The sequence below is a fragment of the Ursus americanus genome, chromosome 3 (genome assembly GCF_024610735.1).
Source record: "Ursus americanus isolate L20-20 chromosome 3, mUrsAme1.1.p, whole genome shotgun sequence".
Lineage (NCBI taxonomy): Eukaryota > Metazoa > Chordata > Mammalia > Carnivora > Ursidae > Ursus > Ursus americanus.
The window spans coordinates 44,880,297-44,893,313 of NC_142129.1; the positions used below are offsets into that span (position 1 = coordinate 44,880,297).

Here is a 13,017-nt window from a genome sequence, read left to right on the forward strand (position 1 = left end):
CCAATTTATTTTTTTTCTTGGGTGGCGTTTTAGGTGTCCTACCAAGAAATTGTTGCCTAATCCAAGGTCACTAAGATTGACACCCAGGTCTTCCGTTAAGTGTTCTGGTTTGGCTCTTGCATTGAGGACTTTGACCCTAAATGTTAATTTCTGGAGCTAATTGTTGTGCGCGGTCTGAGGCACAGGGCCCAGAGTCATTCTTTGGCATGTGGCTCTCCAGCTGTCCCAGCACCTCTCGTCGAAAAGACGATCTTTCCCTTTTAAATGGCCCTGACACTTTTGCCACAAATCAATTGACCGTAAACATATGGGTGTATTTCTGGACTTTCTATTCTAGTTCACTGATCTGTTTATCCTTATGTCAGGATTACACTGTCCTGATTATTCTAACTGCAGTAAGTTTGGAAATCAGGAAGTGTGACTCTTCCAACTTTGTTCTTCTTTCTCAAGATTGTTTGGGCTCTTCTGGGTCCCTTGTATTTCCATATGAATTTCAGCTCACCTTGTCAGTTTCTGTACAACAGCCAGCCTGTGCTTTTACATCTGTTTTGTGGTCGTTGCCGTTTTCCTGGCCTGTCGACTTTATCTCCTGCCCTCGGTGCCCGGCCAGCCCCCGCAGGGAGCCCCGAGCTGGACCAGGGCTAGAGAGTGAGTCTCTGCTGCTTTGTGTGCTCGCACAGACCACACTGGCCCTCGTGAAGGAAGCCCTGGGCGGCATGTGTCCCTGAGCAGTGCCACCCTTTCTGGCTCTCTTACTACCCGGCCTCTTGCCGGATCTTGGCTGGAAGCAGCTCTCCCCACAAAGTGGAGGTGATGCCAGTGGTGGCAGCCACGGAGGTGACGAGGAAGCAGCAGTTTAACCCCGTGCACGGTTCTGGGTCCACTTCCAGGTTCTATCTTTGCTCCTTTTGCCAAAATGTCCAAATTATGTTGTGGTCATACTTACCAGGGGGTTATCACCTCTGCCGCAGAGCCCAGGGGTCCCACTTTGGGAGATGTGGCTGGGAGACTGGGACGCAGTCCTATGCGCTGGGGCAGTGATGGTGACAAGCTCCCTGCCCCCGGGCACAGGGGCAGAAACTGTGAGAACCACTTCCTTCATACACATCCTCCCAGAGACCTCACACACCCGGGGAGGGGGTGTTCTCTTGCTCCCCTTTTACAGATGAGGCCACTGAGGCACAGATAGCATGAGCTTATTTCTTCAAGGATCTGTGGGGGGGGGAAGTGGGGAGTAGGTGTGTGTAGGAGGGGAGCTCTGAGCCACTATGCTGTCCTGCCTCTTCGGGGATTGGCCCCTTCTCACCTAATTTCTATAATCTCATCAATCACGATGGCGAAGCCGTCATCTTCCTCGTAGGGCTGCTTTCTTGGGTCAGTGCCCAGAATTTCTTAGGGGCAAGCTCAGCAGTAGCTTTATACTGAAAACAGCCAGGAGCGAGGAGTGGGTGTGTGATGAAGCATAGACCCATCAGTGCCTCGTGCGGTGTGTAGCTCTTGGTTGGGTTGGAAGCCCTGCTGCCCAGGGGAGCACTTGAGAAACTGCCCACGCTGCCCAGCTGTATCAGAAACCTTTGTTTCATTTGGATCACCGCTGACATCATGGGGTACACTCTTAGAGGCCCCAGTATCGATGCTTTCCTGCTGGGACCCATGAGAGGCAGCCGGAGAATCTCTCTTCCTTCCCCCCCACGAGATGTTGGCAAGGACATGGTGCGTTCTTAGAAGCCTTTGTTTCCCCAAAGAAGTGAACAGCCAGCTGGCAGCTGCTTAACTGTAAAAAGCCACCAGACTGCCTGTCCCCTGGGTGTTTCTTAGAGTTTGTTGTTCAGCCTGGTGGCCTCCAAACACTTTTTTTTTTAAAGATTTTATTTATTATTTATTTGACAGAGATAGAAACAGCCAGCGAGAGAGGGAACACAAGCAGGGGGAGTGGGAGAGGAAGAAGCAGGCTCATAGCGGAAGAGCCTGATGTGGGGCTCGATCCCATAACGCCGGCATCACGCCCTGAGCCGAAGGCAGGTGCCCAACCGCTGTGCCACCCAGGCGCCCCGCCTCCAAACACTTTTGATGGGGCACCCCTGCAGCAAAAAATGCCAACGCACACACCTACATGTATTCATGTATTAAATTATCTATGTATAAATACACAGATATACTATGCTCACTCTCAAAATACACCAAAAAATTAAACATGTGAAAGGATGTCCTTTATTCTAGCGGATCTGATCAAGACCGTCTGAGCCAGATTACAAGGACGCAGACACAGTTCGTCCACTGACCCTGTCTCATTCCCACCATACCCTTAACAGCTCCCTAACGGAGGGGGCGGAGTTAATCCAGTATTAAGTATCTGCTGCAAGACATGTTCTTCTTTCAGGCTAATCCAGAACCAGATCACAGCCAAGGGGATTGCCCAGCTGGCAGACGCCTTACAGAGGAACACTGGCATCATGGAGATTTGGTAAGACACGTCATAATAATGATAACCGTGCTTACTCAGTCAGCACTGACTGGGTGCCAGGCACAGTGTGGAGCCCTGTGCACCTACTCCTTGTCTTTCCCATTATCTTGTAAAGTAGCTGGTATTGTTTCCATTTCGCCGATGTAGAAACTGAGGCCCAGAGCAGTGAAGTGAAACTTGCCCAAGGTGCGACCTAAGAGGAGAAGCTGGAGTCTGGTCCAGGCTGCCTGACTTTGGTCAGTGCTCTCCTCCCAGGCCACCTGTCCTCATCTGCCCCCCGGGGCTGCATGGGGCAAGCAGCCCAGGAAAGGGATTCCCACTGGAAGGGAATCGCTCGGAGACTCAGGAGGCTGAGAGATGAACGCGCTAGCTGGAGTGGGGGGCTCATTCTCCTTTTCTGGGCTTCCTGGGCTTGTGGAGATGCTTCCATGCTGGATTTGAACTGACTTGGGCTCTTCCTCAGCTTCCTATTTCTGCTTTGAGGAGTTGCTTATGGGGCTAGTGGGAGGGAGCCAAATCCTTTGCTTTCTACAACACTGAGCCCCATTCCACTCCGTATACCTCTGCCACCCCTGTTGGGTCGGGGCCTGTAGAAGGTGCTGGGCCAAGTGGGGGTGAGGGGAGTTCCCATTAGTAACAGTTGCAGCCATGGCTTGGGTGCTGGGGAAATGGCAGTTAGCCGGACAGAAAGGACCCTGATTGCTTAAGAGGACTGGCTTCCCGGAGCTGAGAACAGGGGGCTGAACAGACTGCTGAGTGTTCTGGAGTTTGTCTTGTGCGTCGGGCGGAAACAGCCCTGCAGAGTGACGGTGTGGGGGACCCGGCAGGGGGGCAGAGCCAGACCTCCCTTAGGACACAGACTGGAGGAAGGGTTCATGCTCTCATTGTGGCTTCTCTGAGATCCAAGGAGCAGCCTCACTGTGCACTCGAATCCTCAGCTCAGGGGGTAGTTACTCATTAACTACTTTATTTCTTCATGACTGGGGAGAATCTCCCAGCCAAAAAAAGTAAATCGAGGTACAGCCCCTTGACCTCGGCTCCAAGAACAGTGCTTTTTAAACTTTGGTTTGGAACTTGTCAGCGGGTCAGAAAATGAGTTTGGTGGGTTGCAACCAGCATTATTTAAAAAACGAACTCGAGCAGAGTACCCGCAGGCACCGTGCGTAGTCCGAAGTATGATTTTATACTCTTGTTTCAGATATGGGCATGTGTCTCTGAACAGATGCTGGTTCACAGTGTAAAACGTAGTTCTTATTTGGGTCATGGTTGAAAACACGCTTGGAAAACACTGTCCTAGAGGAGAGAGGCCAGCTCCAGCAAGCCTGACGGAGGCGCCGGGGCCCTGCCCGCTCCTCCGTCCGGAAGGCATGTGAGAGCGGATGGGACTTGAGTTCGTGCTCATCTCCAGCCCCCCTCCTGCCTGTGGCCCCTTCCCCAGAAGCCCTTCATCTCCCGCCACTTCTGTTGTCCAAGGACGGCGGGCAGAGCAGGGAGGAGGCAGGCCAGGCTGCAGAAGTTTGCAGACAACGGCTGGCCTCTACTCTTCTCAGGGGCTGATGAGGACAGTTCTAAGGACACACAGCTGCTTTCTGGAACTCTGTCAAGCTTGAAAAGGTGCATTTGCTGCCTCTGAAGGACCACTGTTCCTACACAAGCATGGTTTGTGCAGGGCCCGGTGTCTCTAGCTCCCAGGTGTGCTACCCAGAGCCGGAAGAGGGCACTTTGTGCGTGGATGGGGGGCAGGGGGTGGATTGAGAAGGAGGCTCAGGTGCTGGCCTGGCAGCGTCTTCCCTTCAGTCCCTGGCTTGCCCCACGTGGGTGACGTCATGGAGCGGGGCTCCGTGAAGTCCTGTCGAGGGTGGGGGGTGAGGGAGCCGCTCTGGCTGCAGTCACCGGCGGCACAGTGACTCGTTCTTTGGACGTCTAGTTCTGCCTTGCCCGTGGCCCAGAAGCCCTTGCAGTCTCAAGTCCCGCCGGGGGCTCTGCTGCAAAGGCAGGTCGGGTGTTCCTGACTTGACACTGTACGGCGTTCGTCACGCACGCTTATCCTGCCAGGCGGTCTGCTGCAGACCATGAGCTCTTTGAGGGTGCGGCCCGGGTCATGGTGTTGGAGAAACAGATTCAACCGGGTAAACTGGAAGGTCTAACTGGCTTCATTAAACAATTCATGAGCTGGCCAGCATCCCATCTAGCACGTACGGGGGAGCTCTGCTGAGCCAAACGAGACAAAGGTTCTTAAAGGCAGAGAGCATAAACAAAGATGAATTGATTAGCAGGGAATGCATTGTTTTATGCAAGGTTGCCCTCCTAAGGGGAGCTGAAGGCGTCTCAGCAAATTTCCTAGCATTGACCAGGAAATTCTAGGTTGACTGATGAAAGGTTCCATTCATTCCTCTCAGCGACTGCCCTGTGGTTCTGCACGCCTCTGCTGACCTTTGACATTCTTGGGTCATGATGTTGGGGCTGTATCTCTGTGCCATCCACAGGTTACGACTTCGGATTTATATGCCTTTAAGTCGGTTGTCCTCTTTGTGCCTGTTTGTTGGTCCAGTCTGAGGGAGACCACTTGCTTGGTGGTGAGTGGCTGCAAACATGCACTGAAAATCTGTGATGATAAGATAATTCCCAGTGTTTGCAGGGCACTTTGAAGCCACCGTCTCCAATCCAATCAAAATCCAATAAATCAAAGACCCCCTGGAAGGAGTCATCTTTTTAAGGCAAGTGGCTTGTTTCGTGATCTGCTGTAACTGAGTTTCAACTCTCCCGGAAGGGAGGCTCTGGCTGCAGGCGCCTCCGTGCCCAGCTGAACGACAGCCGAGAACAACTGTGGCCGGGAGTCGAAGGTCTTTGTGGGGCGGGTCTTGCTAGTGGCAGTTCGGCCAACATTTCAAGAATTAAGGAGAAGTTCCTGATCATAGCCTCATGCTATTTATCCCTGGAAGTAAGGATCTGCCAGAAGGAGCATTCTGAATCATGCAAGGCTCCTGGTAGTTCCCTTCCGACTCAGGATGTAAATTCACAGGAGCCGACCAATGATGAAAGTGCGATTTTTCTCCTAGCCTGAAACGAAAGGGGCCTCTGAATTCCGGAGGTTGCCCCCTGAGCGGTGGCCTGGGAGGGAAGGGATGTTATCTCGCCAAGCCAATGCCAGAGGGAAGGGAAGGAAAAGAGGGCAAATGGTGTCCTGTTGAGCTCCAGTGGGAAGTCTTGATCCGGCGTCGCGAGCGGAGGCGGTCTATCGGGTGGCAGCTGTTTCTCTCCCTGGTCAGGGTGTTGGTAGCTCTCCAGCGTTTGTACAGGACCAGGGCCCGGGTGGAACCTTCCTCAGCGGTGTGATGGGGACTCACGGCTCCGTGCTCTGGTTGTGCAGCGGTGTCAGTGGTCAGGAGCATTCTGTAAAGTCCCAAGAGCTGTTTTTCTCTGGTGCTGTTTCCAGAATCCCTAATCCTCAGAAGGCTCTAGACTGTGACTAACAGGACCCCTTGAACTGGGATCCCAGATGGTTTCCTGAAGCTGTTCATAACAGGCTGGAGCACAAGACACCAAAGGCTCACAGTGGCTGGTCTCACTGGCATGAAACAAGGGAGCAGCAGAAGGTTGTACCGCAGAGAGTTCCAGGAAATCTGCAAGGTTCTCAGGAAGTGAAGAGGGCGCCTCGATCACTGGAGATTATACAAGGTATACCCCAAGTGGGAAACACTTTTAATAGTTTATTTCCCACTGTGAAGGCACCAGTCTTGTGGGACGGAAAGGCTTCAAGCCTTCCAGAAAACACACATGCAATAACAGGACTATTGGTGACCCGGACCCAAAGGCAGTTGAATGCAGTGCAGCTCCAGGTGTTCAAAGGGGCCAGAGCAGGAGGGCTGAGGCCTCTGGGGACAAAAACAGCTTTTTCAGGATTATGGACCTGACCAGTTACACATGGCTGAAAGACTGTTTTTGCAATTTTATAGACATTCACCTGCTAATGTCTGTTTATTATTTGAGTCATCTTGAATGCACCGTGATGGGCGCAGGATGGCAAAAACCAAAAACGGGGTCAGGGGAGTGAGGAAGAACCAAGCGGCCGTCCTGGGTTTCCCATAGTCTGTTAGTTTACTTTCTCTGCTTCTGGAGCAGACCTTTGCCATGTAAGGACGTCAAGATGGCAAACGTCTGGCCCTGAGGGACCATTTTCTGCAGGAGGAGAATGGAGTTAGTCCACATCTTTATAGAATCTTGTTGCAGCCTTGCACAAAAGTCCCCTTGAGCACGTATTAATATTTCTTTCCCACAAACCTTCTAGAACTTTCTTTTTTTACATTCAAATTGTGTCCTAAGTTTTCCCTTGTTAAATACCCAGTCTCACTTTAGGACAAAATTAGTTTCTTTTCCATCAAAAAGATGTATTTCTGTTTTTCATATTTTTTCTTACCAACCACACATCTCCTTCTTTCCTTGCATAGAGTTGTTTCTCTTATTTCCAGGAGCCAAGTACATTAGAACTTTTTAAAAAGTTCTTAAAACCCTTAATTTTCAGTGAAAGCTAATAAGTAAGCAAATGTGAACTGTTATGTCAGCATTCTTTAGATTTTCAGATTTATGAATATGTTTCATAGTTTCTAGAAGTATATGCCTTTTTTAATTTCCCAAAGTAGCACTAACATATCAAAATAGCTTTTAGTTTCTCTGTAATAAGTAGTCAAACATAGATAAACCAATATGGTAAATGTTTTAGTGTTTTAAGATAAAAACTTCCTTAAATCTGGAAAAACAACATTTTAGAAAAAATCAGCGATGTTTTAAAAAGTTATAAAAATTATCCTCCTTAGTTCATTTAATCACATGTTTTTCTTGTTCTGCTTGAATTTAGTTCTTCCATTAGTTCTGGAAATTCTTACCCAGTTTAGTTTTATGAGGTGAAGATTATTAGGAACCTGGACAGAGAGGTCTTTCCATGAATCTCATGTAAGACAAAATACATTTGCAAGAGGCTTTTGCAAAAGTACAACTGTAAAGGATAAAAGTCTTAAAAATGGCCATGGTTAAAGATGTGGTTGGAGTTTATTACAATGCAGGTGGCAAGGAAATTTGGTTATATTTGTGACATATAACACTTTAAGATAATAACATACCAGGACGTATCAGATTGTTTGGAGTTTCACATACGTTTTAGAACACTTATTTTGATAACCGACATCTACACAAATGTAAAGTTTGGTCGCTCTTATTTGACAGTTCTGTCTATGGGACTAAACAGAGCAAACAAGCTTAATGAGTTTAATTATTCACAAAATCTTTGAAATGTTCAAGGGGCCCTCTGGAAAATTTCAGTTAGGTTGGGGTTGGAAGGACTTCATTTTAGAATTTGACTTTTGGGAAGTATGTCAAAAAATATCAAAAGGTTTGGACATGTGGTTAAATCGGATCATGATTCGTTATAAAACAATAGTTATCCATTTAACCCAAGTGACAGATTATAAAAGCCAGTATAGAAGGTTACATAGTTGTGAGCAAAATTTAGCCCTTTTAAGACTCAGTTAAGGTAATGAAAGACCTGGTAAACATAGGAAGTTATTCTGGCAAAACACAGAATCCTTGTTTTTTAGGCCGATAACTTTAAAGAAAAACTTTTGGTCTGCTCTTAGTAAGAAATTATAAACAAAAGTTCAAGAAAACCTTGACCTTTAAACAAAGAGAAAACAATTCTAATTTTGCACCACAATTTTGATAATAAATTTACCCTTATCTTACCCAGTACTGGCTACACAGAAAGTATTTCTTTCCAAAGATTTCTTTCCCGTAAACCGACAATTTTTTTTTTTACATCCAGATTTTGCCCTAAGTTTTCAGCCTCAGACTTATTTTCTTTTTTTTTTTTTTTTAAAGATTTTATTTATTTATTTGACAGAGAGAGAGACAGCCAGCGAGAGAGGGAACACAAGCAGGGGGAGTGGGAGAGGAAGAAGCAGGCTCATAGCAGAAGAGCCTGATGTGGGGCTCGATCCCAGATCGCCGAGATCACGCCCTGAGCCAAAGGCAGACGCTTAACCGCTGTGCCACCCAGGCGCCCCCAGACTTATTTTCTTTTTCCTCAACAAAAAGGTATTTTATTCCTATTTTTTCGCACCCAAGACACGTATCTTATTTTCGGTACCCTTATAATTACATTTATTAGAATTCTTAACTCTTAGAAACCTTAATTTCTAGTGAAAACTAAGTAAATATTTTTTTATTTAAGCTGTATGCCTAATGTGGGACTTGAACTCATGACCATAAGATCAAGAGTCAAATGGTCCACTGACTGAGCCAGCCAGGTGCCCCTCGATTGGCAAATTTATGAATACATTTCATAATTTAGAAACATGTTTCTTCATAGTACAACACCACAAAACAGGTTTTGCTAACAGTCCCAAATTTGTTTTATACAGAAAAAGTAGATAAACCTATATTAATACATTATTTTCTTATTTGGAAATGATCTAGATACTCAATGAATTTTTCCTAAGATAGTTATTTTAGAGAGATTGCTTGTGTGCGTGCACACATATACACACACACTCGAGCACTAGTGGCGGGAGGGGCGAAGGGAGAGGGAGGAGCCGGAAGTGGGGCTCCATCCCAGGACCCTGAGATCATGACATGAGCCGAAGGCAGATGCTTAACTGAGCCTCCCAGAGGCCCCTAGATACTCAATTTAACCATCCATTTAATTTAGTAAAACTTTAAAGTTTTGGGTTACCACCAAAATTTTGGAAGCTATTTAAAAGTTTACCTAGAGGGACACCTGGGTGGCTCAGTCGGTTAAGCGTCTTCCATTCGGCACAGGTCATGATCCCAGGGTCCTGGGATGGAGCTCCGTGTGGGGCTTCCTGCTCGGTGGGGAGTCTGCTTCTCCCTCTGCCTCTGTCCCCGACTCGTGCTCGCTCTCACTCTCTCAAATAAAAAAAATCTTCAGTTTTCTAGGTAAACTTTTTTTAAATCTTATTTACACCTATTTAATTTATTTGTTCTTATTATATTTGGACTACCCATAAAACTTCATGAGGCATTAGACTCAACCATTATTCTGTTTTGGTTTTTTTTCTGACAGATTTTGCAACAGAGAGAACATGAAACGCACCTGATATTCAGTAAACACAGGCAGAATAAAAGGTTTATATTTAATGCTGATAACTCTAAAGACAGGTCTTTTTTAATTAAACTAATAACCTTAAATTAGTTTTAATACCAGATATCTTCCCGGATCATGTGACCTTAAACATTTGGGTTAGTTTTTAGCTTTCTGAGCTTTAAAAATTTATTTTAGAACAATGCAGGTGGGGGGGGGTGGTTGGCAGGGACAGAGGGAGAGAATCTCAAGCAGGCTCCCCTCTGAGCACAGAGCTCCCGCTCACAACCCTGAGATCATGACCCCAAGATCATGACCTGAGCTGAAATCAAGAGTTGGATGCTTAACCAACTGAGCCTCCCCGGTGCGCCCCAAGCTTTCTGAGTTTTAGAATGCCCAATTCTCACCAGTGCTTGCCTTCAGACAAACTAGAGCTCTGTACAAATTACTTTTAGCCATACCATCCAGAAGTACAGAAAAAAAATCTCACATTTACAACATACATGGACACACATACAAATACACAGACCAGAGGCAAACAAATCTCCTAGCTCTTGATTTCACTCATGTTTGTAGAGAGATTACAGGCCCAAATTCCAAATACCCCCCTCTCTTCCTTTTTCTGATGAAGAGCTTCCCTCTCTTGTCTGCATCTCAAAGAACGGCTCCTACCTAGGTCCTAGAGAAGATGGGGTAGAAAACGGACGGAGAAAGTATCAAAGTTTTGTCCAAGGTGGAGATTTGGAGCATATCTGCTTGTTACCGGAGGGGCTAGAGTGGGCACGAGACCCTGGTACCGGTTTGTATTTTAAAAAGGCCTCTTCGTGGTTTGGATTTGTGTTTCCCTGATGGCTGGTGATGGTGATGAGCACTGGGTGTTACATGCCACTGACGAACTGTCGAACACTACAGCAAAAGCTAGTGATGTATTGTATGTTGGCTAGCGGAACATAACACCCCCCCCCCAACAACAGAAAGGCCTCTTTCCCATTGTTCCTTAAGCCTCAGGCAGTGGTGTCCTATTTCAAAGACAAGATTATGACTTAAAGGGAAAGAATGCAAAAAAGAACTTTTTTTCTAAGAGTTTTGGGGGCAACTGGGACTTGACCTTTTTTTACACCTGTCAGCTGTGGTAGTCTTCCTTCCCAGCCATGGAAGAGCACAGTCTTGTGTATTGGCAAAGCCGTCACCGTTTACTGGGGGTCAGATCCTGACTTGCGCAGGTAACCTCTTCACGTCTGACAACATGGAGGGTGCGGGGTTCTTGGGCACATACCTAGCTATTGTTCAGATGCTTCTAGGGAGCTCAGTTATTCCAACGGGCAGTGGAACACAGGACAAGATATCAAGAAATTCAAAGTGATGTGGGTGGAGGCCTGTTTATTTAGCATCCTGGGGTACACTGCCAAAAGTGATTTTAAATCCCAACAGCTTGGGTCCTGAATGGTGAATAATGCTCTGGAAACTATCAGTAGAGGCCTGAATATTATTTCTGCCCAAATATGGCATTTAAGGAGAGAATAGGTGCGTGCTTCCTTGTTGTAATGAAATAAAATGCCTTTTTTCCCCGCTTGAGTACAGGGCAATTTTGTTCCAATATCCTGACCTTTGATAATATCCACAAGTATTCTGAGAGGAGCAGGTGAGGTTTGGAGACTGGTAAAGATAGGTGGATTCTGACTTACTGCTAGGGTTGCATTTCTGGCTTTATGGAGATTTGTAAGACAAAGACTGTTGTTTTTAATTCCCCCAAAGAACTGGATTCCAGCCTGAATATCAAGGGACTGGCCTACCTTTTTAACTAAATTTGCTTCTTTATATCAAGGGGAATTTGATGCTTTTGCACGGTCTGTATAAAGCATTTTAACAAAAGCCTTCTTCATGCTTACACAGTTCAGCCTTGGCTTCTGTTAGCCCCTCAGTATCAGCCTTCCTCTAATCATTTCGAGGCGGGCCTAGGAGAAATTTTACTGGTCATCTCTTTCCTCTGTGAAGAGGAAGTTGTGAACAGCCAAATCTTTTTAATGTTTCTCTAAGTCTGGTAGGATCTTCTGAAATGGAGGAAAAGAGGCTTTATAAAAGATCTGCTGCTGTCTGGGGGACATGAATTTTTGGCAGTAGGGGGCGGGGTCTAGGATACACCTGGCAAAGGTGAGCATACAGAAATGTCTGAGGCTGACAGAGGTCGATCACAGTAAACTAAGTCCTTCTGTTTGTCCTAGGTGCTTCTGTTAAATTCACTTTCTGGCTTCTAGCATTTATAAGAGTAACCTGGATTGAACCTAGAGGTTGGGCTGGATTTTAAGAAGGGGAATTTTCATGGAATGTAGACATTTATCTGTCTTAAGTCTAATTTCTGTTCTTTCATCTTGTCAAGGGAATCCCTAAGACTAACCCTTATACTAATAAGACAATTGAGAGCTCTTCACAGATAATTTTTCTCTTCCAAATAGTCAATTTACAGGATCTAGTGTCTGGCCATTGACGGACTGGATCTTATTAATTTCAGTAGTGACTCAAACCCACAAGCCTTTTAATGGCCTAATCCAAGATTCATGAGGTGTCCCTAGAGAAAGCATGGATGATGCCGCCCCCCGACCCAAAAGCTGACTCCCAAGAATAGTCTGAGAAAGCCACCATCTTCGTTGTACAGGCCGTAAGCATGAGGTAGTGTGTACGGTACCTCGGGTCTCCCAGAACGTAAGACGCCTCTAGTCACAGACCTGCTAATCTGTGACATTGGGCAGGTGCTCCTGGAATGAGATTTCTCCAGTACTAAGGAGCAACGAGGGGTGAAGCAACAGAGGCCCCTTATGGGCTGGGACCTCTTGTGACAAGCTTTCCTGCGAGCTGGCATGGCTGGACAGAGGGCGCTGCTCGTAACTGTGTCTCTCGGGCCCCTGGTCTATGACCGGCCGCCAAGATGCACCCTGGTAAGTAGGCGCTCCCAAGTGACGGAGACCAGAGAAAATACGCTCGCTGGACACAGAACAAGAGGAAAAATCTATTCACGTTGACAGCCCTGCCTAAGCCTTGGGTCTCTGGGGGCCAAACCAATACCCAGAAGGACTGTGCCTTGAGGTTAGGGACTGTGCAGTGCTTACCGTGTACCTTGCTGCATGGACATTTTCTTGAGGCTGGCAAGGGGCCGAGTGTCAACCTAACCCATTCCGTGACCAGGTTATCCTAACGGGGGTCTCTGAGTTAGATGATAAGCACGCTAACAGCTTCTAAGTGCTGACCCATGACCACCAATTCCGTAGCTGGGGTTGCCAAGATGTTTCTTCAGCAACAGCCCTTCCCTCACACGTGCGGTAACCCACAGCAGCGTGTGTCTAAACACGCCCTGGCCTGAGGAGACCCGTGACCTCACCAGTCCGTGAGGCCGGCTACACAGCAGGCTTAGCCGAAGCCTGCATTCTGTCCTGGGAGAATTCCTTCCTGTGACCCTCAACGTAAA

The 13,017-nt window shown here is 47.1% G+C and overlaps 1 protein-coding gene and 1 non-coding gene across 9 annotated transcripts in view; both read left to right on the forward strand.

The window, feature by feature from the left end:
- NOD1 (nucleotide binding oligomerization domain containing 1) overlaps positions 1-13,017 on the forward strand; it is an 83,094-nt gene that overhangs the window by 64,144 nt on the left and 5,933 nt on the right. For 7 of the 8 annotated variants that reach the window (XM_087860946.1, XM_045792931.2, XM_045792939.2 and 4 more), the window contains one exon: positions 2,381-2,464. In XM_087860946.1, coding sequence (XP_087717072.1) covers positions 2,381-2,464 — 84 coding nt within the window. Of the gene's footprint in view, positions 1-2,380; positions 2,465-5,900; positions 6,143-13,017 lie in introns of all 8 variants that reach the window. The other variant, XR_015723910.1, reaches the window with a different exon arrangement.
- LOC123789689 (small nucleolar RNA SNORA24) lies at positions 10,666-10,788 on the forward strand. The gene has a single exon (XR_006778862.2). It is a non-coding gene; the product is annotated as a small nucleolar RNA SNORA24 (small nucleolar RNA).